The sequence below is a fragment of the Cloeon dipterum genome, chromosome 4 (genome assembly GCF_949628265.1).
Source record: "Cloeon dipterum chromosome 4, ieCloDipt1.1, whole genome shotgun sequence".
NCBI classification, from domain to species: domain Eukaryota; kingdom Metazoa; phylum Arthropoda; class Insecta; order Ephemeroptera; family Baetidae; genus Cloeon; species Cloeon dipterum.
Window position 1 is genome coordinate 14,600,428 of NC_088789.1, and position 22,875 is coordinate 14,623,302.

Here is a 22,875-nt window from a genome sequence, read left to right on the forward strand (position 1 = left end):
ATGAAGAATATACCAGCAGAATGGGGCAAAATTAGAACAACTCTGAACCAGGCAAACTCTAAATTCTCTATGTCAGGCAAATTGACGAACCTTTATCAGAAATATGCAATTGGTGCCAATTTCATGATTAATATTGTGTTAAAGACAGTAATTTTGATAATTAAAAAAAATTAGCATTATTTTTCTTAATTTAAAAATTTCCCATTTCATAGTTCTGTGATGAGTTTCTAATTATTACTGAAATAATTACATACATTAAGATCTGAAAATCCTGATACACCCCTAAATGCAAGGGAGGCAAATGGAAGGGTGTTGCATACAGGATTTTCTCCCATGTTAATATCAATATCGGTTCCTCTGGCTATCACTCAATTTATATCACTCTACTTTTCTCATTTTCAATTCTACTCCCTGTTCTAATACACGTCTTAATATTTTAGAAAAGTGAATTCGCGCCGTTAGGACGCGTTCTCAGCGTTATGCGGCAGATGGTGTTACTGCAGACGCCTGCGCGCTAGTACCTTTCTGGTCATTGATTTTGCGGATTTTGCTGTCCAACGCCCTAAAATCTAAATCAAGTTGCTAAGACTTGAATAGAAGCCATTTCAAATGGAGTACAACATGGCGCTGTGCTAATCAATAATATGGCATGGTGGAAATAGGTAGAGGGTCTCTGACGTCATAACTCTAACATGGCGTCCACTCGTAGCCTCTTTGTTGGAATGCTGCTAGTTTGACCGTTGCTCGCTCGCGCGCATTTTCTGCTTTCAGAAGCGCTTCCTCCGTTGACAGGCTGAGGAGAGATTCTGTCGCTCGCACTTTCAAGCCAAAAATCTTAATTCAAAATGAGGGAAATCGTTCACATTCAGGCCGGCCAATGCGGTAACCAGATTGGTGCTAAGGTGAGATGAGAATTTCATTATTTTCAGTGGAGAATTTCAGGAAATATATGCATGAATTCACGGCTGCCATCTTACTGCCGGCGAATTTAATTTACTCGATTTTTGGATTTCGAGCCTTTTAACCGCCGCTTGTAGCTTTAAAACATTTCAAACATCAAAGTGAGGATCAAGCTTTCAATTAAGTTAGTATTTTTCTCGGTTAATTAGCCTAACTTGCGAATTTCCGGTCGGTTGAAGCTTACAGTGACCCGTTATAAAAAAATTCGTTTTGCCGCAGTGCATCAATAACATGGAGCGAAACCGGGCAGGAAGTTACCTTACATGGTTGAGTCGACCGGCTCATGCAAGTCCTAATTTGGCTTATCGCTAACAATTTAACGTGGAAAATGAAGCTCTGACGCCATCTCCTTTAGAGTTTACTCAGAATCGCCATTTAATTTTATATTTTTCATATATACTTTATATGAATACATAGGTACTTAATATAATACATGATACGCCCCATGTTCAACGCTACCCTTCGCATGTGGCGTTTATTGATCCGCACTAAACCGTCATGCATCGATTGCTACACAGAGGGGAAACCCCCACAATAATTACGATTGGCTAGTTGCAATATTATTTTAACGACCCTCTGTTCTAATTAATGCACCTACATCGCGTGCTGGAAACGCAATTAATTTTATTTATCAACAGTAATATGATTCGCTTTTTTAAAATAGAGAGTTAATTCCTTATATACAAGCCATTTACTCCTTAATTTGGCTGTCTTTCAATAATTTATTAAAATTTGAAAACAACTTAAAGTTTTAATTATTGTTTAATTGTTTTAGTTCTGGGAAATCATCTCTGACGAGCATGGAATTGACCCCACTGGTGCCTACCATGGAGACAGCGAATTACAGTTGGAACGCATCAATGTCTACTACAATGAAGCGTCTGGTGGCAAGTACGTGCCCAGGGCCATTCTGGTCGATCTTGAGCCCGGCACCATGGACTCCGTCAGGTCGGGACCATTTGGACAGATCTTCAGGCCAGACAACTTTGTCTTCGGACAGAGCGGCGCCGGCAACAACTGGGCCAAGGGCCATTACACAGAAGGCGCTGAGCTTGTTGACTCAGTTTTGGATGTAGTGAGGAAAGAGGCTGAGGGCTGCGACTGCCTGCAGGGATTCCAGCTGACGCACTCTTTGGGTGGTGGCACCGGCTCCGGCATGGGCACCCTCCTCATCTCTAAGATCAGGGAGGAGTACCCCGACAGAATCATGAACACATACTCAGTCGTCCCTAGCCCGAAAGTAAGCTTTGATTCAAATTTCATAATGCATAGTTTCTAATGATTTTATTCTTCAAGGTGTCAGACACTGTCGTCGAACCATACAACGCCACCCTCTCGGTCCACCAGCTTGTTGAAAACACTGACGAGACCTACTGCATTGACAATGAGGCCCTTTACGACATCTGCTTCAGGACCCTCAAGCTGTCGACACCCACATATGGAGACCTGAACCATCTCGTCTCCCTGACCATGTCCGGCGTCACCACCTGCCTCCGATTCCCTGGCCAGCTGAACGCTGACCTCCGCAAGTTGGCCGTCAATATGGTGCCCTTCCCTCGCCTCCACTTCTTCATGCCCGGCTTTGCTCCACTCACCTCCAGAGGCAGCCAGCAATACCGCGCTCTTACTGTGCCTGAGCTGACCCAGCAGATGTTTGACGCCAAGAACATGATGGCCGCTTGCGACCCCAGACACGGCCGCTACCTGACCGTTGCCGCCATCTTCCGTGGCCGCATGTCAATGAAGGAGGTTGATGAGCAGATGCTGAACATCCAGAACAAGAACAGCAGCTATTTCGTGGAATGGATTCCCAACAACGTCAAGACCGCCGTGTGCGACATCCCGCCAAGAGGCCTCAAGATGTCGGCCACCTTCATTGGCAACTCGACCGCCATCCAAGAGCTGTTCAAGCGCATCTCTGAGCAGTTCACCGCCATGTTCAGGCGCAAGGCTTTCTTGCATTGGTACACGGGCGAGGGCATGGATGAGATGGAGTTCACCGAGGCTGAGAGCAACATGAACGACCTCGTCTCCGAGTACCAGCAGTACCAAGAGGCCACCGCTGATGAGGATGCGGAGTTTGATGAAGAGCCCGAAGCTGAGGAGAACTAAGGGTTTTCATGACCATTAAGAAGGGCTTCTTATTTTCTTGCTGTTTCTCTACTACTTAAACAATTGTAAATTGAATTGCATTTCTGCTGCTACAGTCATTTTTTATTTACGAATCTCCGCAAGAATTGCGATTGATTGTGTTATTTTCAACATTATTTAGCAATAATCCAAAGAACGAGTCTACTTGGCAGTTGACCTTCACAGCTAGGGTTTTTGTTTTGAACATTCCTGATTTTTCATTAAAATGATAAAAGCTACCAGTGTGTTTCCAGCTCAAACCGACTTTGCTGTAAGAATCAGTATTTATTTTCAAGTGCAAATAAATGAATATCTTCAGCTAATTTGTATTGTTTGATTTGCCGCAACATAAGCTAAATGAACCCTTTTAATATGACATTAAAAGATCTGTTATTGTTTGTCAGCTATTTTTACAGTCGCGTATCACAAATTTCGAAGATAGTGTCATAGTAATTAATGACCATCCAAGTTGCGCCTGATAAAGCACCAAAATCAGTTCAAGGAATGAGATTCTAGTTCGACTGACGCTCACATGCGCTGACTACCACATAAGCGCCGCGCCTTCTTTAGTACTTCTTTCCACTGCATATAAAAGCTGAAATTTCCACTCTAGCCTTGTAGCAGACAAACTATTGATTAAGTCACATATATTACCACTAGAAACAAGGAAAATGAGGGAAATCGTTCACCTTCAGGTCGGCCAGTGCGGAAATCAAATCGGTGCTAAGGTGAGAGCTTTAATTAACTTGGATTTGTGATTTATGTGAACAGATTTTTCACCACCACAAGCCGTTGCCTGTTACAAATGTCGGCGAAGCTGTGTGAGAGTGCCGGTTTGAAATGTCAGCCGCGTGTCACATTTTTAACGTATTATATCCTTGCGGTTCATCGTTCGTCATAAATTTTGATATGCAGCTTAAAGCCGGATCGAAACAATTTTGCTGGATATCCTGCACTAATTAATTATCGAGGTTTTAACCAAAAATGCAGGAGTGAAGTATGTACATACACAGTAGCTACGCGGAAAGTTTGCTTTTAATTTAGGACGAGTTCCTCACAAAGTAATATGATTTAATTTTGTGAAAAATCTGTTCTGCTTAATATTTTTGACGCTACCGATCCAAAAAATTAGCTATTGCCCAAGCCGTGAGACGTAAATATTCTCACAATCAAGCACACGTTTGATCCCATCCACTCGAAATTTCCCACGTCTTTGTTCCCGGTTTTTGATTTTTACACTGTTGCTCATGCTAACGACAGCGATTAGTCACTTTAGACGCGCTTGCTCACCCTATTCGCCCCCATTATTTCTGCCAATTGAAAGTCGCAACGCAGCCGTGGCCACAGCGAATCAAAAAGCTCTCCTACTTTCATCTATAGAGAGCTGAAGGCCGCGAAATAACGGCTCGAAAGATTGCCTTTTTTGGTTATGAAAAATAATTATTTTTACATTGTATTTTAATTGACTTAAGATAATCTTTCAGTATTGTCCAAAACATGCAAGTTAAATTTTGAACCATTTAAGAACTCGTTAAAATGTTTTTCACAGAGTCCAAAAAACATAAAAATACGATAATGGTTTCAAAATTGAAAATCAAAAAGAGCTTAGCAAGATTAAAGTAAAATTGTTGGGCAAAGTAAGAGCCAGATTTGACCGGATGACTCATGCCAGAAAGCAAAAATTATCGCCTTGTTTGAGAGAGCACTCTCCCACGTCCCTCTTCCTTCTCTTTTTTTATTCCGTAGGTGGCCAAAAGTTGTTTTGTGTTGGCGTGAACGGAATGTTTTAACCAGGGGAGGGGATGAATCACCACCATAATTTAATGTAGGAGTTTGGCTTGTATTGAAAATTAAATTTTTGAAATAATGTACATAATATAGTCAGCAGCTATTAGCAATCCAGACACTATAGATAACAGATGACTAATTATGCAAATATTCAGAAATCAAATAACTGGTCGAAAGTAACACTAGAATATTTAAATGCTTAGTTTACTCTTTACTCACCGTTTATTTTATTTAATGAACTCTCTACCACCAATGAGCACAATAATCTCAGCCAAAGGCCCAAAGTGTCAGCATCGATCATATTTTCTGTGGTGAAAGGATCAAAATAAAATCCTTAAACATTAAATTTATGACTCCATGCTAAGAACACATATAATTTAGTTTGTGCGAAATTTACAGTACCTCTAGCCGTCTTAGTCGACACAGAATTCCCAAAATTTAGCCCTTGTTAAAACGAAAGTCAACTTTGATATTTAAACTGAAAAAATTGAGAGCCTTATCCGCAAATTGTGTCTGAAATCTTCTATCCCGATGTAAATGTCTTCTATAACGTAAATACTGAAATTGTGCAGGAATAAAAGTTTGGGTGGGAGCAGTACAAAAGTAAACCTAACCATATATGGTTTGGTTCATTGTTAGTTATTTGGATCTCTTTCTTGTTGGCACATCAGAGGAACAGGAAGAAATATTGACTACATATACCCTTTCTGGCGAAAAACAAGAAATGTTTAATAAATGCATCAATTGCATCTAAAAAATTAAATTTTTTGTTGTAGTAAATAAGTGTTCCCATATTTTTTACTATAAATAGAAAAGGTGATTGAAAATTACCATTTTTTAACGACAGTTCTGGGAAATCATCTCTGACGAGCACGGCATTGACCCCACCGGCGCTTACCATGGAGACAGCGAGCTGCAACTCGAAAGGATTGACGTCTACTACAATGAAGCCTCTGGAGGCAAATACGTGCCCAGGGCAGTCCTTGTGGATCTTGAGCCTGGCACCATGGACTCCGTCAGGTCGGGACCATTTGGCCAGCTCTTCAGGCCAGACAACTTTGTCTTCGGACAGAGCGGCGCCGGCAACAACTGGGCCAAGGGCCACTACACAGAAGGCGCTGAGCTTGTTGACTCAGTTTTGGATGTAGTGAGGAAAGAGGCTGAGGGCTGCGACTGCCTGCAGGGATTCCAGCTGACGCACTCTTTGGGTGGTGGCACCGGCTCCGGCATGGGCACCCTCCTCATCTCCAAGATCAGGGAGGAGTACCCCGACAGGATCATGAACACATACTCAGTCGTCCCCAGCCCTAAGGTAATTTATTTGTTTAGTATTTTTCTCTGATATTATTAGAACCCCAACTAAAATTAACATTCTGTTAAAGTAGTTATGCACAAAAACTGAAATTGAGATCCTTTACTGTTAAATTTAATGTTTCTCTTTAATTGCTTTTTCAAATTTATTATTGCCTAATATATTTTTACCGACTAGTCTTTTCCCCACTGGTTTTTACCATTTATTTCCAGTTGATTATTGCGCAAGGAAATGCAAGAAATATATTTACTAATTGTAAGGATAAAAAATGGACAGTTTTCAATTTAGAAGAATAAACTCAACTGTGCTAAAATTGCCTACAAGAAATTAATATAAATTGAGAAAAACCGGTAAAAACTTGCGAGTCTCTTGCAACTCTGTCCTTGTCCTTACACTTCTGCCATTGATTTTAGGTGTCAGACACTGTAGTTGAGCCATACAACGCCACCCTCTCGGTGCACCAGTTGGTCGAAAACACTGACGAGACCTACTGCATTGACAACGAGGCCCTTTACGACATCTGCTTCAGGACTCTCAAGCTGGCCACCCCAACTTACGGTGACCTGAACCATCTCGTCTCCTTGACCATGTCCGGTGTCACCACCTGCCTCCGATTCCCTGGCCAGCTGAACGCTGACCTCCGCAAGTTGGCCGTCAATATGGTGCCTTTCCCCCGCCTCCACTTCTTCATGACTGGTTTCGCTCCGCTGACCTCCAGAGGCAGCCAGCAGTTCAGGGCTTGCACCGTTCCAGAGCTGACCCAGCAGATGTTTGACGCCAAGAACATGATGGCCGCTTGCGACCCCAGACACGGCCGCTACCTGACGGTGGCCGCCATCTTCCGTGGCCGCATGTCAATGAAGGAGGTTGATGAGCAGATGCTGAACATCCAGAACAAGAACAGCAGCTACTTCGTGGAATGGATTCCCAACAACGTCAAGACCGCCGTGTGCGACATTCCGCCAAGAGGCCTCAAGATGGCTGCCACATTCATTGGCAACTCGACCGCCATCCAAGAGCTGTTCAAGCGCATCTCTGAGCAGTTCACCGCCATGTTCAGGCGCAAGGCCTTCTTGCATTGGTACACGGGCGAGGGCATGGATGAGATGGAGTTCACCGAGGCTGAGAGCAACATGAACGATCTCGTCTCCGAGTACCAGCAGTACCAAGAGGCTGCTGTGGATGATGATGCTGAGTTTGATGAGGAGCCGGAAATTGAAGAGGATTAATGCTGTCAATAAAAAAGACGTCCCCTATTATGACAGAATCGCTGATAAAGGCAGTGATTTCTAATCATGTTTAATATTGTGGTATGACTTAGTTTGGTAGGTTGGGCGGCAACAGCAGGTATGGCCAATTAAAAGTATTTTAAATCAGCGACTGTTCGGCTTAGTCTTGTTAAATTTTCTGGTATTGTTCTTGCAGTCAAGCGACCATGTTAATGAATTTAAGTAATGCATTCCAAATTTTTTTCGAACTGACTGAAGATCATCTGTGGTTATCGCATCAGCTATTTTGAAATAAATCCTCTTTTATATCACTTGTATGGTTATTTATTCCTTCGTAAATTTTACCCGCTTCTGGACAATGTCACAAGTTAAATACTAATTTCTAGATAATTGATTACAAAATATAAGGCTTACATAATTTGAGGAAGTAGAATTCACTGGTCTTATAAAGGGAAGTTTGGTAATTTTATGGCGGAAAAAATTAGTGAGTCAGGAGTATCATTTTGTAATATCAATGTTATTATGGCATATTTATAATGAACAAAAATCCTCAAAGTTTTTAGAAACTAATCTGTTACAGATCAATTTTGAACAAAAAATATTCATCCAGTAAATATTTTAGCAACATTTAAGTGTTCACGTAAAATAGACATTCTAAATTTGTTTTAAACGCAGAATACCCAGAACATTTTCAAATTTGCCTGTATCAAACAAAGCAAAATGATATTCATTGCGATGAATTATTGAAATGCTGGGCAATCCATTTAATAATGCCACAAGGAAGAAATAATATTGACTGCTAGACCTACGTTTGGTATAAAAAACAAACACACAGTTGATATCGTTGTTTTTGAGTCCAAATCACAAACGATCGATGCTTTACACGCAGATTCCTCAATGAGTTGAAAATGCAGAAATCATGTCTGGGTTGCTAAGTTGAAGCGTTGTGTTCTTGACAGGAAGCAAGAATGAAACGGTGCCCAGGAGTACAGAATAATTAAAATACGCCAGAATGAGGAACAGCATCAGGAAAAAGCAATCTGAGGAATAAATGTGGTTAAGGTGAAAAATCATTTCAAAAATTGAAAACAGCCACACAAAAAAGCAAAATTATTATATAAATAATTTTCATGAACTAACATAAAATGTATGTATTAATTTTAATCGTTGTATTAATACTGCGAAAAGGATACGGACAACAACTTGTTCCCAAGGCTCAACCATGTACAATTCTGTTACCATGGTGTAGCGAAAGTACCAGTAGCAAATGAACCTCCACACTGATCGAATCATAGCTGTTGGATGAAGAACAACGCCTATAATGAAGAGATGGTCAATTAAAAAGGTGAATCGTGTGCGTTTTGCTTTACCACAAAATATCCGGTTTCACGCAAACGCTACACCAGGTTGCTTGATTACTGAGTGATAAAGAAAAAGGAAACTAGCCGGCACGCTCCTATTCGCAGCTGCTTCAAAACAGACAACTGACGAGGGGGAGTGTCCATGGGTATGACAAATAACGCGATTTCATTTATTTAAGGCTTCCTTAAAGCCTGGATCAGCATTATCACTTCTTTCGTTTTTGCTTTGCTTGATCCCACAGTGACATTCATTCATGTTTGATTTTTCTTAATTTTAGACACACTTAAAATTTCAAATTGAATTAAATGCCAACATATTTTTCAAAATCATTATTATTTGCAACGACAATCAATGTTCTCATCCTGTCTCAAGGACGTTTTGGTCCTAAGGTAGGAAAAGTTTGGCATCAAATTTATATTGTTTGTTGCAAAATAAAAGTACATACACAAGGGCAACATTACATAAAACATAAATGCACATTTCTCTGACTTATTAGTTTAATGATTGCAATTTACATAACAAATAATATATTTGAAATGATAGTAAGGGTAAATCATTGGTTTTGACAAAACACATTAGAATATGCCAAAACTAGAAATAGACAGTTGTTGTGCTCCCTTATCATTTAACAAGTCCAAGTTTTTTAGATTCAATTTCGTAGATGAGTAGTCGCCACATCTTTACCACAAATACTTCAGCTTCCTCATCCAAAACCTGAATTAGAATATAAATAAATTTATCTTTTAAAGAAGTAGAAGAATGCATACCATTTGCACATCATCAAGAATCCCCTTGGGGTCGCTTCCTAAAATTACTTTGGAGCAAATAAAATCGACAAGGGCAGGCTCTGGTTCTCCAATATAGTCGATAATTTTTTTGTTGATCCATGGCCTGATTCGCTTTTCCATGAGGTTCTGCAACAGAAAGGTCGAAAAGGTTGGTAAAAATGCAAAGAACGAGAGATCATTCTATCCCTACCGAGTCCACAGCACCCCAGTCAATAGGAAATGCAAATAGAGCTTCTTTATCTGTAGGTATTTTGTCTATAAGTGACTTGATGTGTTTCCTCTTTTCCTCTTGTGACACCTTTGAATTGCTGGCCTCAGCATCTTTCTTTTTCAGCACCTTTTCTTCGCCGTAATCTATAAAAAAAGGATTAATTATTGGACTCTATGGTAAACTGATTTGGGTCTATTACCTAAAGGAACTAGAGGTTTTCGCTTCCTGCTTGCACCAGCGCCCAAACTGCTGTCATCGTCATCTTCAGTGTTGAACACTTCTTTGATTTCTAGTTTCTTTCTCTTGTTTGGAGGAGCTGCATTGCTGTGACCTGGTGAGGAAACCTTTGCGCCGATCTCTCGGTTAGATGGAGATTTGTTCCAGTTTGAGAATCCTCTCGATGACGAGTCGCCACCGCCGACAGGGGATGAAACGTCCATTTCCATGGATGTCTAACATAAAATTCACACAATATAACATAAATATCACAGTAACAGTTAAATTTGAATAGAAATTAAAGGCTCAAATTTTTTTGTACCTTTCTGAATTTTTAACTTTTTAACACAATGATAGTTTGCATTTGCATATTACATAATAATACTCTCTTATGGACAGGTGTGGCGATGATCTGCCTAAATCTCTCTTGGTGAAATTTAATTTTGAAACCCTCAAAATAAATTCGGCATCTACTCCCTACATCCGTGAGGCTGCTTTAGAATGCTACCTGAGAAACAGCTGAAAGCTGGCTGTCCTCCTGCTCGGCAAGGTTCTGTTGATGGAATGTTGCTGGTTGCGGTGGCGACATCATAGCTGAGGTGGAAATGTCATCCTGAGGTGGTTTCCAAGGTGAGGCGTTCTTTGATGGCATGGATGAAAGTGAGCCCTCGTTTTCCAGGCTGGGCGAGTTTCCAGGACGTACCTGAGACGCCTGCTTGCTTTCCACCTTCACCAAGATCTTCGGCTGATACAGGGCGTCGTGGTTTTGCTTTATCTAGAAACAATTTATTGGTGATTGCTGTAAACTGAAACAACCGTCGACGCTCACTTTTTCAAATTCTGCCAGCGGGTTCGTGCACTCCTTGTCAGAGAATATTTGTGCCTTGATTTCCTCCAGCTCGTCGCGCTCTTTGGCTCGGTCCCTGGCATCAGCCTCGATTTCCTGCTCCCGCAGTGCAAGGCGTCGGCCAAGCTCCCGGCCCCTGCAGAAGGTTTTAAATATTTGCACAATAAGGTGGTGAAAGCACTCACTTGTAAAATTTGGGATCATCCCTCTCATCGTCATAGTCCTCTAAAAATTCTTTCAGTCGTCTTCCCTCTTTAGACATTTCTTCAGATTGCTTTCTTTCTTTATCCTTCTCCTTGCTGTGCTCCTTTGCTTTCCGCTTTTCTCGGTTTTCCCAGTTTCGAAGTCTCTCCTGCGAGATTTTGAAAATCAAAACAGTTCTACGCAACCACAGCATGTGCATACTTGATACGCTGCCTCCTTCTCTCTGGCCTTTCTTTCAGACTTCTTCTTTTCTTTTGCCTCTTCCTCCAATTCTCTGTCCCTCTGTATTTGTTTTTCACTTCGCTTAACATCAGTTTCTCTTTCACGATCTCTTTCCCTGGACCTATAAGTTTAAAATTTACACTTAACTCTACTCACAAAGCATTTTAAACTCTTGTAGGGATAAAAATTAATCAAATGATTGCCCTCTTAAACATGTAATTCCCCAACCGTCTCTTTGCGGATATAATTTAGTTTTCCCCGAAAATGAAATGCCCAAGAGAGGTTAAAATGTGGATTGCACGAATTTTTTTCTTGAAATGATGAGCTCGAAATTTTTTATAGCAAGGCAGGAAAATTCCGAATACGGCAGAATAAGTTTATAGGGTAAAAAGTAAAAGGATACAAATATCAAGTTATACTAAAAAATTAAAGCAGCGTGATTAAAAACCTTTTTTTCGTAAAATTTCAGCCACCACCCTGGATTAAAAAAATGGCGGATGAATAGGTCTGAATTTAAAAAAGTTTCACTTGTAAAACAAAAAAGCCACCAATCTAAAACCAAATCCTAACAGGCTCATGGCTCATAGCCCTGCTTAATGATTTTTATCGAGAACACCAGGGACAAAGGGATCAGAAGTTGCAAAATACACGCCGGTCCACAAACTCAAAACTAGGCTTGATGTTAAATCAGAATTTAGTATGAAAATGGTTAAAATACCTCGATCGCGATCGTCTCCACTCTCGCTCGCTTCTTGCTTTCGCACGCAATTTGTTGGAGAATGAGCCTTCTGGCGATGGGCTTCTTGAGGGTGGCTGAGGTCGCGACCTTGGCGGGGGAGGAGGTGAGGCTGAGGTGCGTCTGGAACGAGAGGGCAGCGGGGGAGGCGACCTTGAGTTTCGCGGTGGAGACGAGGGTGAAGCGCGGTCCCTTCGATGGTACGGCGACTTGGGTCCTCCATCTCGGTCACGCCGCTCTTTATCCCGCGCTTCGCGACGTCTTCTCTCAAGCTCCTTTTCTTCCTCCTGCTTCTGAAAATAAAAAATTGCTTGCGATGAATATTTTGATATCAAACAACAATTACTCCTAGATCCATTTTTTGAGGGGGTGAATTTATAAATTAGATACTGTGAACTACGTCACATTTACCCTTAAATTAAAAATATATCAATATCCACGCTTGTCCTTCGTTAGCTTAAAGTGAATCCTCCCTTCGCAGTAACAAATTAAACCCACCATCAATATTTTGGTATCATTTACATAGTATAAATTTCACTCTGGAAGCCAATTTTCAATTTTTAACAATGTCTGTGGATCGAAATACTCAGACCCGATTGGTGATCAACAAAAAGGGGAAAAGCGTGCCTGCTGGTTTACTTTTTTCCCTTACAAAATAAAGGACAATTGAAACCAGCAGCCAGCTTAAGCACAAGGTTTCGTCAGGACAATTTTGCTGTGCAATAGGCTGATCAATTACACCACAAATAATGAGATATGTAAAGTATCCAAAAGCTAAGTCATAGTCACTTACCAGTCTACATTTACGGGACATTAAATTGTGTTTTTGATTGCTGCTTGGGGAAGTTTTACTAGAAAACAATTGATAAACATTTATCACCAAATTTCCAAAGATCTCACAATTCCAACACAATTTTCGATATCATGAGATTAAGGTACAAGAAATTTTGGCCAGTATCTTTTTTACAATTATGCACTTCATTGATTAAAGTAATGTCTAAGCTATGAACTATGTTGTTCGAAATATAATGTAAAAAGGAAAAAGTGCGATCAATTCTTTTGATGTTAAGCAACAAATTAAAATTATGTCAGCAGAATATACTCACCGATGATGACACACAAACATGTAGATGACAGATCCCCACTAGCTGTGCCAGGCGACCCCAAATAACCATCAGCATTATCCTATTAATGTATAAAGAATTCCAGCCGTCACCCCCACGTTTGTACGGGACACATTTTTGGTATTCATATTTTGTGACTCTGAGGGGGAACAATTCATTTTTGTATTTGACAAAGTGGCACCTCTTGGTATTATTATGGAAGTAATTTGTAACTATTTGATTACTGCACAAGCATCAAGATTTTCTTATATAGAATAAAGTCAGCCAGGTATTACTGACCAGTGCTTACCTTCATAATTTCTCTGAATTTGCCAATCTCTCTGGTGATTAGGTCCCGTTTGCCCTCTTCCATCTCTCCATCGTCAAAGTCCTGAAATTTCAATAAGGCTTGATTTGATAGATTGTTCTTATAAAATAAAACATGACTTATGAGATACTCTAACAGTGTGTACCAAATTACTTACTGGCGTTCCATCAATTCCTTGTTGCATGGATCCTTGGGCCAATTTGAGAAAGTTCTCTTGAGGTTTAGTTGAATTTTTGTCTTTGTTGCCGGATCTTTTCACTAGAGAATGCTTTTTTTATTCTACATCTTGTCAAAACTTGTGTCAACATACTTGGCGGGGTGTAGTTTTCTATGTCTTTATTATAGTCGTTCATGATGTTGGAAATCCTACTCAGTGCTGATGAGTCAACTGCCTTCATCTCATCGTCCATGTAATCATTACTCTCTTCATCAGCCGCTGTTGGGGCTTCGTCTTGCAAGGGAGATGAACCGCTGTTGCTCCTGCCGAGCTTCTGTCTCTTTTCATCTTAAAACCACATCAGAAGATCGATGCATTTAAGTGTCAAAATTTCTCATCATACTTTTAAATTCGTCAAGAACTTCCTTCGTCTTTGTGTCAACTTTGACTACTAATTTTTTGCCTCCAATTTCAAAGTCATGCAGCAGTCGAACAGCTCGAAGTCCACTGTCAGGTGAGGCATATTCGCAAAACCCGAACGCTGTATTTGAAGAGCATGATATTAACCAATTTCAAGAAAAGAAACTTTTTATTTAAAAATTAGTATCCAAATTATTTAAGAAATATCTAGGCATCAATAAAGGTTTTTACCTGGAGCTCGGCCAGATGTGCCTTGCACCCTTTTCCAGCTATTAACTGTACCACATGCTGAGAGGATGTGCCTAATCATGGCATCTGGCGCCCTCTCAGTGATGTTGCCCACGAATACTGTCACAGCCTGCAAGGATGAAGGTTCAGCTACCCTTTTAGACATCAGTGGTCGAGGCGCCTGGTTGTTCATGTTTGGCCTGAACGATGCCCTAATAACTGAGTTTGAAGGGGCGTTCGGAGGCATTGGAGGTGGAATCAGCTGTGAAAAATATTTTTCAGCAATCGTGGAATGAGGGGAAAATATTTAAAACTCACATGAGGAGGCATCATCATTGGCGGAGGACCTGCAATTATCGCATTTGTCAGTGTAAGTATTAAATTGATTCAACGCAATAGCATTTAAGAAGAATTAAACTGATTTACAATGATTGAAAAAATTAATACAATGGAAATGTGCAGTAAAATTTGCGCTGCCTATATTACCTTGATCGCAAATTATTGTCTAACAACTTTATTTGAGGCCAAATCTTGATTATAATTACAGAGCTTCAAGTTTGATTACTTTACAATATGTACAACCTGATTAAAAATAAAATCTTATTAAATAAGTGACGCACTTCAAAAATAACTCTAAATGATCTCGAAAAAATATCAACTTCATACAAATGTGTTTAGTGGCAGTTATTATTAATTAGATACTTTATGAGTCAAAATATCAACGGGAAAGTAAGATTTAAGAAAAATAGCCGTAGGTATTTAGTATAGAAATCAATAATGGCTCTTCTCTATGCTGCGGTTACGAGTGAACTTTAAAGGTAAAAATACAGTTCATTTCTTTCCGCATATATTATCCTGGAAGTTACGTGATTTGAGACTTTTTTTTGGCAAAATTCTACCTCGCGTTCTGTATTTTACTGGCGATAAAAGAGTTTCAAATTTCCGCACCAATATAATTAAGGTTTTACTATTTAATTGAGAAAACCTAAATATGGTGTTAATAGGATGACAAAACCCTCCAAACACTACCCGCACCTAATTTAGGTTTGAGGGTGAGTCCTCCAGCCCATATTCGTATTCGCAAATAAATTTAGGTGCAAATAAATAGTGCTACCCTTTATTTTGTTGGCGAGGACAGCAATATAAATGTCAGAGTTTGTTTAAGTGTGATCATTCCTTTAACAAGCGCGCTGAAGTCACTTGACGCAAGCTTGTTGCTAATGTGTATTGTAATCTGTGCTTGACAATAAATATAATATTCAAATCTCACAAAATAATGTACTATTTTTACCTATTTGTCAGGACTAGAGCACACAGAATGAAACAGCTGGCCCCGTTTGTAAATATGGAAGTGCCCGATAACTGCTTTCAAGTTCAGTGCTACCACAAAGTCTGTGTTTGAATGAAAACCTAATTTGCATTCAAAGAATCTTTTAAGGAACAGTTCAAGAGTTGCCAAACCAATTTCTCACCCTCTTTTTAATGTTATAAGATTAAGTTGTCTGGATAGGCAAATGTATTGAGCAAAAAAGCCTTGCTGAACCATAGTAAAGACCAATTCGAAATGATTGCAAGCATATATTTTAGCAGGCTGTTGACTATGTATTCTAAAAATTTAAGTGGCCGCGCCGTAGGAGCTGTCACAAAACTATCCTTGCGTAATTTGCACTCTGACTCTATTTTTAATTCCTATGGTAGCAAATTAAATTATGTAGTACACTGTCAAAAAATCTTACCACCCATTCCCATGTAGGGCAAAGGGTTCATCCCAGGAGGCGGCACGGCCATCCCTGGCACCATTGGGGGTCGTCCTGGGTATGACATCCTTGTGTTGGGTCAGTGCCTTCTCTAGCACCTGCAACACGAGTCAAGGACGACTTCCTGGAATACTAAGCAAATATTAGTGATACAGTGGAAGGCGCAACGAAGGTTTTATAAAGCTCACCTGCAACGAATCTTCGCCAGTTAGAAGCAAACAGAGTTGGTTGATTCAATTCTCATTAACAGTCAACTAAAGCGTCAAGAAAAGTGCGATAGGAAGTACCACGCTGTTTTCTCGACTTTACAATACGCGCGGAAAATGCTGGGGCTTAGAGAGGTAAGATTTTGCTAACACTGGAAACTTGATGGACGTGAAAGGAAGGAAAAACTTCGTAAATTTCCTGCGGGCCGGTTGTTTCGACTGTTTGCAGCTTGCTTCTCTCCTCGCTTCTCGCTTCTCCTGAACCTGAAACTCGACTCAAATCGAACCAGTCGATCTTCAACATTTGCTTCGCTCCTGATCTCTGAGAAGCAAACCTCCTAGACTCGTAGCATTTTTGGAAAAAAAAGTGGGTGTGGTCCACGAGAAAAGCAATGTGCACTGTTTCCGTCGTTGTGGTGTAGATGCCAGGACAGTCACCAATCGGTTCAATTTGGTTTTGGCCGTCTTGTTTATGTGCTATTATTTAAGCGAATTTGCTTTGCGGTGCATCAACTTTCTTGTTTGAGTACCGAGTATCTGTATTATTTTGATTAATCCCAGTGGAAAGCATAACGTTAGTTGATCATTTAAATAATCTTTTGTGTTTGTACATTTTTCCCATTTGGCTTTGCAGGACCTGAAGCCAACAAATTATTCCCATTGTTTGTGCGGTGCGTGCCTGCTACACGCGAGGGGCGAGGGAGCGTATAATATTGGCATCTTCCACTGCAGCTGCAGTTCTCTTGAAGATGTGACTGAAACTTCACCAAAGCATCCTTAACTAGCCTTGCATTTATTTAACACATGCGCTAAAAACAGAACAAAGATGGCCCATAATTTCGCAAAGGTTTGTCACCCTTTTCTTAAGTGTTTGTCGTTCAGTATGTATTCATAATGTTGGACTGATATTTTTTGTTTGCTTGAGTTTTGTTGTCATCATCTGTGTATTCTTTATAATTATGAAATAACAAGAAAATCCCTTTTAAACGTATGTATTACGCAAGGCAAATATTTTTATTAAATGACATACAACTTCTCAGAAAATTGCGGAGAACAAGCTGAAGGCTTTTTCCATTGGAAATATGGGGAAACGTACGTTGTCAAAAAAGGAGCAGGAAGAGTTAAAGAAAAAGGAACAACAAGAGGCCGCAGCCCAGGTTTTCCAAGAGTTTGTTGAAACTTTCCAAGAAGCACCAGTAAAATCAAGTAAAGTTTGGGTTAAAGCTGGAACCTACGATGCAGGAAGGAGACGTGAGTTGATGCGTTTTTGCAACTAAAAAGGCTCATTTAAAGGTTTCCAATTTGTACCTTTAGAGGAAGACACTCGAGAGAGGGGCAAATTATACAAGCCTACCTCCAGGCTGGCAGAAAGTATGGAGAAAGGCAGCAGCAGCAGTAGTTCATCAAGGCACAGTCATGATTCCAAACCAGATAAACCTGGAAAGAAGAGAGAAAAGGAAAAGAAAAAGAGCAACCTAGAACTTTTTAAAGAAGAACTTAAAATGTAAATTAGTTTTCTGTTACACAAACCCTTTTTATAATAATTTATTGTTAATATGTAGGATCCAGGAAGAGAGGGAAGAAAGACACAAGTACAAACAAGTTATATCGGGTCACCCCAGCAAGTACAGCGATGAATCGTCAGCATCTCTTGCAATGGCAAAGGGAGAGACTGATCCCAACACTACCAATCTCTATCTTGGCAACCTCAACCCAAAAATCAGCGAGCAGCAGCTGATGGAAATTTTTGGGAAGTATGGTCCGTTAGCTAGCATCAAGATCATGTGGCCCCGGTCAGATGAGGAAAAAGCTCGCGGGAGGAACTGCGGTTTTGTGGCATATATGAACAGAAAGGATGGAGAACGAGCACTCAAGCACTTAGGAGGTGAGACATTAATTTGTCCAAAACTGCAGCCATTGTTCAATGTAAATTTCAGGCAAAATGATAATGGACTACGAAATGAAACTTGGCTGGGGAAAATCTGTACCAATCCCGTCATACCCTATCTACATTCCACCAAGTCTCGCCAAGTTGATGATGCCTCCTCCGCCTTCGGGACTTCCCTTCAATGCTCAACCTAGCTACCAAGACAAGGACAAGGTAAAATCAAATGCTTAACGAATCGTTTCCATTCCAATTATGCTTGGCATGATTTGAAAAAATATATATGAGCACACTCACAATTGTTTGCCCAATAATTTTAGATTCCGCCTATTGGCACCCCATATCCAGAAGCAGAAGACCCAAACAAAGAAGAGTTCGACAAGGTAAAGAATATAATGGCAGGCTGCCATTGACTTGTTTAGGCTAAGATTTTGCCAATCAGTAGGGCATTTCCTTATTTTATTTTTTATCTTTTTTTCAATTTGATTCTTTCATTTTATTCAACGCTGTTTTCCCTGAATACACCCTCTGATGTTGTTATTGCTGATTTGTCGCAGATATTGTCCAGGGCTGTTGTGAAAGTGGTTATTCCCACGGAGAGGTACTGTATAGTTGTCTGTCTGGCTGGCGACGCGACTCTTTTGCAAATGATGATGACAATCATATTTCTTGCCGTTTGAGTTTCATTTGCTTTTGATCAATTTCATGATCATCTGTTTTAATGAATCCCCCCAATATTTTTCACTGTTATAATATTATCTCCAATGCTAAAAAGCAAGGAAAATGTGATTATTATTGAAAGGCACTGGGTGCCTTGCGTGGACGCTTAGTTGTGTTGTTTCTCCAGGAACTTGCTGTCTCTGATACATCGAATGGTGGAGTTTGTTGTTCGGGAAGGTCCCTTGTTTGAAGCCATGATTATGAACAGAGAAATAAATAATCCCATGTTCAGGTGAGATTTACTTTATAACACTATTGCATAGAAGAACAGAATTGAGATAAAATTTTTAGGTTTTTGTTTGAGAACCAGAGCCCAGCGCACACCTATTACAGATTTAAGCTGTTCTCTATCCTCCAAGGTGACCCCCAGAACAAATGGATTACTGAAGACTTCAGAATATTTAAAGGTCAGCAAAAAATTCTGAGTCAAAATCAGGAAGTGCAAAACAAGCGAACTGATTAACTTTGCATTAAGTGCGTAAAAAATCAAGTTATAAATAGCACATTTTTGTTAAAATTTGTCACGCAAATAAAGTTTTTTTTTAACTTTAAATGAAACGCTTGAGTAAGCCCAATCTGATGTACTAAGAGTAATGCTGTTGAAATGCGTAGTTTCTTTCATTTTCGTTTCAAATATACATGTTTTGCCTTCCCTGTACATTTTGAAATATAACCAAACACCAAATGATAATAAATATATGCAGTTCTTATTTAATTTCTGAATATTGCTTGGATTTGAAAATAGTTTTGACGTTTTTGAAATTTTTCTTTTAAGGTGGTTCCATCTGGAGACCACCTCCTATGAATCCTTTTACGCAAGGAATGCCTGAAGACCTGGTGGAGCCAGATCCATCAGAGCCAAAGAAAGGCGAACTTTCTGTTGCGTAAGTTTTGCAACAAATTTTCCAACATTATAAAAATGACCCGATTTTGCAGGCAAAGAGATCGGTTTGAGAACATGATCAGGAACTTGACTCCACAAAAGCAAAAAATTGGGGAGGTGATGGCTTTCTGCATGGAACACTCAGAGGCAGCTGAGGAAGTCTGCGAATGCATTGCAGAATCCCTCAACATAGGCACTACTGCCATGCATAAGAAGGTTTGCGTTATTTGAAACATGTTCAATGTTGAGCTTTACCACTACTGGTCATTCGGACAGATTGCTCGTCTCTATCTGATTTCTGACATCCTGCACAACTGCGGGGTGAAGATCACAAACGCATCATTCTACAGAAAAGGGTATAACACCTGCTGTTTCAAATCTTGATACTGAAATACATCAAATGTTTTCAGCTTTGAGTCAAAACTGCCTCAAATATTCATCAGCTTCAGTGATGCATACAAAAGCATAGAGAGCCGATTAAAGGCAGAGGCATTTAAAATGAGAGTCATGCAAGTGTTCCGAGCATGGGAAGACTGGACCATTTATCCTAGAGACTACCTTATCCGATTACAGAACAATTTCTTGGGACTTTCAAAGCTCCTTAACGTGAGTTGCCTGAAAAATAGCAATTTGTCTTGAGAAAATAACCGTTGCCTATCTCCCAGCTTGAGGAAGAACCTGGAGAAGATTCAGCAGAGAATGATGACGAGAGTGAAGATCTTGACGGCATTCCCCTTGATGGCTCAGCTCTTAAGGCAGCAAGAGATCGACTCATAAATGATGATCCAGATCTAGACGGAGTACCATGTAATTGTTGTTCGTTTTTTTTAAAAAAGAGTGCTGACTAATAGTTTCATACAGTGGATGATGATATCGATGGCATTCCAATGGATGATGATGGGCGGCATTACGGTTGTTAAATTCCTTCCTCATTTTATAAAATAAAGTTTAATTGTAACTATTTGGTTTTCAGGTGATTTGAAACCAGCCGGGTTTGTTCCTTCAAAGTGGGAGACAGTCGACCCTGAACAAGTTGAGGCGCAAGCAATGACAACTTTGAAGTGGGAGTCTCTTGAGAATTCAAATACAAGGAGTGCAGATGATGACAATGATTCTGATGATGGAGTTGTCACTGACGATTTGGAAGGAGAATTTGAGAGCCGGTAATGGTATCTGTTTTTAAATTGAGTCATTAAAACAGTCTAAAGTCACACAGGGAGATGACGGAAGAAAGAAGGGCAAAGTTGCGTGAAATTGAGTTGAAGGTCATGACTTTCCAAGACCAATTGGAAAGTGGCGACCGGTCTATGAAGCCAGGCTTTAGCATTTTGCAACAGGTTGAGCACTACAGGAAAAAGCTTCTCAGAAAGGTAAATACATTTTTTTTCAGGAGACTAGGAGGAGGAAAAACTTAGTAATTTCCTCTAAGGAAAAGTTGAGAGTAAAATTTAAAATATCTACAACTCCAGTCATTTGGAGGCAAGTTAAACTTAAAAAATGGGTCACCATTAATTGGCTCAAATTAAATCTAAACAAATCTCTTCGTATTCTCTAACTAATTTTGAGCAATATGGGTTATTTTAAAAAAGGTAGTACAATAATGTATAAATTTATAAAATATTATCTTTTGGCTTCATCAATTTGGGCCAATTTAGGTGACCCATTGCTCAATTGCTGTATTTTTTCTTTTAACTTAAAAACTTATATAAATGTGAATTTTTCAGGCCGAACGCAGTGAGAGAGAAAGAGAAAGATCAAATGATGACAGGCGTGAAAGCTCCTCGCGTCGCCGACGTAGAGACAGCGTGTCGCCTGATGAAAGCCACTACCATTACAGCAGCAGGTAAGATCGGATATTTTTTTTAAGTTTGCGGAAATTATGTTGTCATAGTTCCAGAAAACGACGATCAAGAAGCAATTCACCTCCCTCACGTCGCTCCCATAGATCCCGAAGCAGAAGCCCTAGGCGATCTTCTAGAAGATCTCCATCTCGATCCCCCCCATACCGAAAAGGAAGAAGTTCAGTCTCGCCACCTTCAAAGAGACACAAACACAAGCATAAGCACTAAGAACTGGCATTTTACCTAGCAGATCAATTCTGATAGGTGGTGTATGTTTTGTATTAAAATTCCAAGGTACATTAAAATTCTTCCAAATGAAATAGGTGTTGTATATTTAACATTATAATCTTGAATAATTTAGCAATAATATATTCATTTAATTATTTTACTCATTAAAATAATTATTTTCGCTTGATGAATATTTCTTACAGGTTATGGAGGCCCCTTTAACCTCTATCTGTATCAAAAATGATCAGGCACGGCTTATTAATATGAAAGCAACCTTATTGTAATATTTCGCTGTGGTAGCGACTATTGACTCTAATTACGCTTGGTAGCGAGCGCAGAATGACTGGTAATTACAATACCTCCGCAATTTTTACCTCTAACTGCACAGAAATCGATTTTACAGGAGCAACAAAAAACCGGTTTATTAATATCCTCTTTAAGTTGGACAAATAATATTTGGTATTATGAATCTACATTATCATCCGGTTATTTTCATGTGTCTTACCGATTATCTATTGGCCCGTTTCTGTTGCCTATTCTCACTCAAACATGGCAACATCTGTGGCAGCTTTATTTTTTAATTCGTTACCGCGTAATAATGTAGACTTCCACGCACGAATTTTAGTTGTAATGAACAATAATGTCGTGGAATATTATTTGAGGGATAAAGGACCTACTGTGATGGTGAATTATCAAGCCCTCAGGTTCGATAAGTGACGACGCATTTGCCAAAATTTCGTTCATTAAAAGACTTACCAAAACAGCTCTTCTTGAGTCACAAAAAAAATACCTGAACACTTAACTGAGTCCACACTATATGTATTTATGCTCATAAAAAATATTTCAGTTTCAAAACATTCCAAGGAAGTATTTTTTCGATTTTATATGGAAGGATCTAAATCAAGTGACACCCCCCTTGGCAAGTGGTCTTCAGATTTTGATGAAATTCGGTGGAGATGTTGCCCTAGGGGACCTAAGTTGAACCCTAAAATATTAGGTGAAAATTCCAAAAATTGCCCATTTTACAGGGGTTCAAAATTTGAGATTTTTGAAAAAGGTGATGTTTTCGGCGATTTGTAACTTTGACTCTGTTTGTAGTAAACACAAAAATTTT

The 22,875-nt window shown here is 39.8% G+C and overlaps 5 protein-coding genes across 7 annotated transcripts; 3 read left to right on the forward strand and 2 right to left on the reverse strand.

The window, feature by feature from the left end:
• The first annotated feature begins 739 nt into the window (after nucleotides 1–739).
• On the forward strand, nucleotides 740–3,413 carry LOC135943405 (tubulin beta-1 chain-like). Its single transcript, XM_065489918.1, has 3 exons — nucleotides 740–902; nucleotides 1,736–2,200; nucleotides 2,257–3,413. The coding sequence occupies exons 1-3, from the start codon at nucleotides 846–848 to the stop codon at nucleotides 3,070–3,072; spliced, it is 1,338 nt and encodes a 445-aa protein (XP_065345990.1). The 5' UTR covers nucleotides 740–845; the 3' UTR covers nucleotides 3,073–3,413.
• A 247-nt stretch (nucleotides 3,414–3,660) lies between these two features.
• On the forward strand, nucleotides 3,661–7,730 carry LOC135943404 (tubulin beta chain-like). Its single transcript, XM_065489917.1, has 3 exons — nucleotides 3,661–3,818; nucleotides 5,726–6,190; nucleotides 6,604–7,730. The coding sequence occupies exons 1-3, from the start codon at nucleotides 3,762–3,764 to the stop codon at nucleotides 7,417–7,419; spliced, it is 1,338 nt and encodes a 445-aa protein (XP_065345989.1). The 5' UTR covers nucleotides 3,661–3,761; the 3' UTR covers nucleotides 7,420–7,730.
• On the reverse strand, nucleotides 7,721–8,926 carry ghi (ghiberti). The gene is made up of 3 exons (XM_065489937.1): nucleotides 8,790–8,926; nucleotides 8,613–8,735; nucleotides 7,721–8,459 (listed from the first exon to the last, which is right to left on the reverse strand). The coding sequence occupies exons 2-3, from the start codon at nucleotides 8,710–8,712 to the stop codon at nucleotides 8,314–8,316; spliced, it is 246 nt and encodes an 81-aa protein (XP_065346009.1). The 5' UTR covers nucleotides 8,713–8,735; nucleotides 8,790–8,926; the 3' UTR covers nucleotides 7,721–8,313.
• A 330-nt stretch (nucleotides 8,927–9,256) lies between these two features.
• LOC135943400 (RNA-binding protein 25) lies at nucleotides 9,257–16,493 on the reverse strand. Of its 2 annotated transcripts, none has more exons than XM_065489911.1 (17): nucleotides 16,187–16,493; nucleotides 15,978–16,122; nucleotides 14,560–14,588; nucleotides 14,245–14,503; nucleotides 13,997–14,134; nucleotides 13,747–13,941; nucleotides 13,594–13,694; nucleotides 13,419–13,499; nucleotides 11,988–12,298; nucleotides 11,249–11,390; nucleotides 11,029–11,195; nucleotides 10,826–10,979; nucleotides 10,505–10,771; nucleotides 9,980–10,232; nucleotides 9,760–9,923; nucleotides 9,549–9,695; nucleotides 9,257–9,495 (listed from the first exon to the last, which is right to left on the reverse strand). In XM_065489911.1, exons 2-17 carry the CDS (start codon nucleotides 16,063–16,065, stop codon nucleotides 9,403–9,405), a joined length of 2,589 nt encoding a protein of 862 aa, XP_065345983.1. In that variant the 5' UTR covers nucleotides 16,066–16,122; nucleotides 16,187–16,493; the 3' UTR covers nucleotides 9,257–9,402. The 2 variants fall into 2 exon arrangements, with proteins under 2 accessions (XP_065345983.1, XP_065345982.1); XM_065489910.1 differs by having other exon boundaries at nucleotides 15,978–16,130; nucleotides 16,187–16,492.
• Nucleotides 16,494–16,627: 134 nt separating this feature from the next.
• Nucleotides 16,628–21,853, forward strand: LOC135943399 (U2 snRNP-associated SURP motif-containing protein). Of its 2 annotated transcripts, XM_065489909.1 has the most exons (20): nucleotides 16,628–16,778; nucleotides 16,839–17,051; nucleotides 17,245–17,455; nucleotides 17,519–17,708; nucleotides 17,767–18,089; nucleotides 18,142–18,305; nucleotides 18,410–18,472; nucleotides 18,647–18,690; nucleotides 18,937–19,041; nucleotides 19,101–19,216; nucleotides 19,585–19,693; nucleotides 19,746–19,908; nucleotides 19,969–20,048; nucleotides 20,103–20,298; nucleotides 20,358–20,499; nucleotides 20,554–20,604; nucleotides 20,666–20,855; nucleotides 20,909–21,062; nucleotides 21,417–21,535; nucleotides 21,584–21,853. In XM_065489909.1, the coding sequence occupies exons 2-20, from the start codon at nucleotides 17,031–17,033 to the stop codon at nucleotides 21,759–21,761; spliced, it is 2,619 nt and encodes an 872-aa protein (XP_065345981.1). In that variant the 5' UTR covers nucleotides 16,628–16,778; nucleotides 16,839–17,030; the 3' UTR covers nucleotides 21,762–21,853. The 2 variants fall into 2 exon arrangements, with proteins under 2 accessions (XP_065345981.1, XP_065345980.1); XM_065489908.1 differs by lacking the exon at nucleotides 16,628–16,778 and having other exon boundaries at nucleotides 16,832–17,051.
• Nucleotides 21,854–22,875: the final 1,022 nt, after the last annotated feature.

Excerpts from the sequence above, each read along its gene's own strand:
- ghi (XM_065489937.1), bottom strand. The coding sequence starts at position 8,712 with ATGATTCGATCAGTGTGGAGGTTCATTTGCTACTGGTACTTTCGCTAC. Across the intron at positions 8,460-8,612 it reads TTGGGAACAAGTTGTTGTCC|ATTGCTTTTTCCTGATGCTG; the intron begins GTATCCTTTTCG and ends TTTATTCCTCAG.
- LOC135943404 (XM_065489917.1), top strand. The coding sequence starts at position 3,762 with ATGAGGGAAATCGTTCACCTTCAGGTCGGCCAGTGCGGAAATCAAATC. Across the intron at positions 3,819-5,725 it reads GAAATCAAATCGGTGCTAAG|TTCTGGGAAATCATCTCTGA; the intron begins GTGAGAGCTTTA and ends TTTTAACGACAG. Across the intron at positions 6,191-6,603 it reads CAGTCGTCCCCAGCCCTAAG|GTGTCAGACACTGTAGTTGA; the intron begins GTAATTTATTTG and ends CATTGATTTTAG.
- LOC135943399 (XM_065489909.1), top strand. The coding sequence starts at position 17,031 with ATGGCCCATAATTTCGCAAAG. Across the intron at positions 17,456-17,518 it reads CTACGATGCAGGAAGGAGAC|AGGAAGACACTCGAGAGAGG; the intron begins GTGAGTTGATGC and ends TTGTACCTTTAG. Across the intron at positions 18,691-18,936 it reads GTGGTTATTCCCACGGAGAG|GAACTTGCTGTCTCTGATAC; the intron begins GTACTGTATAGT and ends TTGTTTCTCCAG.
- LOC135943405 (XM_065489918.1), top strand. The coding sequence starts at position 846 with ATGAGGGAAATCGTTCACATTCAGGCCGGCCAATGCGGTAACCAGATT. Across the intron at positions 903-1,735 it reads GTAACCAGATTGGTGCTAAG|TTCTGGGAAATCATCTCTGA; the intron begins GTGAGATGAGAA and ends TAATTGTTTTAG. Across the intron at positions 2,201-2,256 it reads CAGTCGTCCCTAGCCCGAAA|GTGTCAGACACTGTCGTCGA; the intron begins GTAAGCTTTGAT and ends TTATTCTTCAAG.
- LOC135943400 (XM_065489911.1), bottom strand. The coding sequence starts at position 16,065 with ATGTCATACCCAGGACGACCCCCAATGGTGCCAGGGATGGCCGTGCCG. Across the intron at positions 10,980-11,028 it reads GATGATCCCAAATTTTACAA|GGGCCGGGAGCTTGGCCGAC; the intron begins GTGAGTGCTTTC and ends AACCTTCTGCAG. Across the intron at positions 9,696-9,759 it reads ACTGGGGTGCTGTGGACTCG|AACCTCATGGAAAAGCGAAT; the intron begins GTAGGGATAGAA and ends TTTCTGTTGCAG.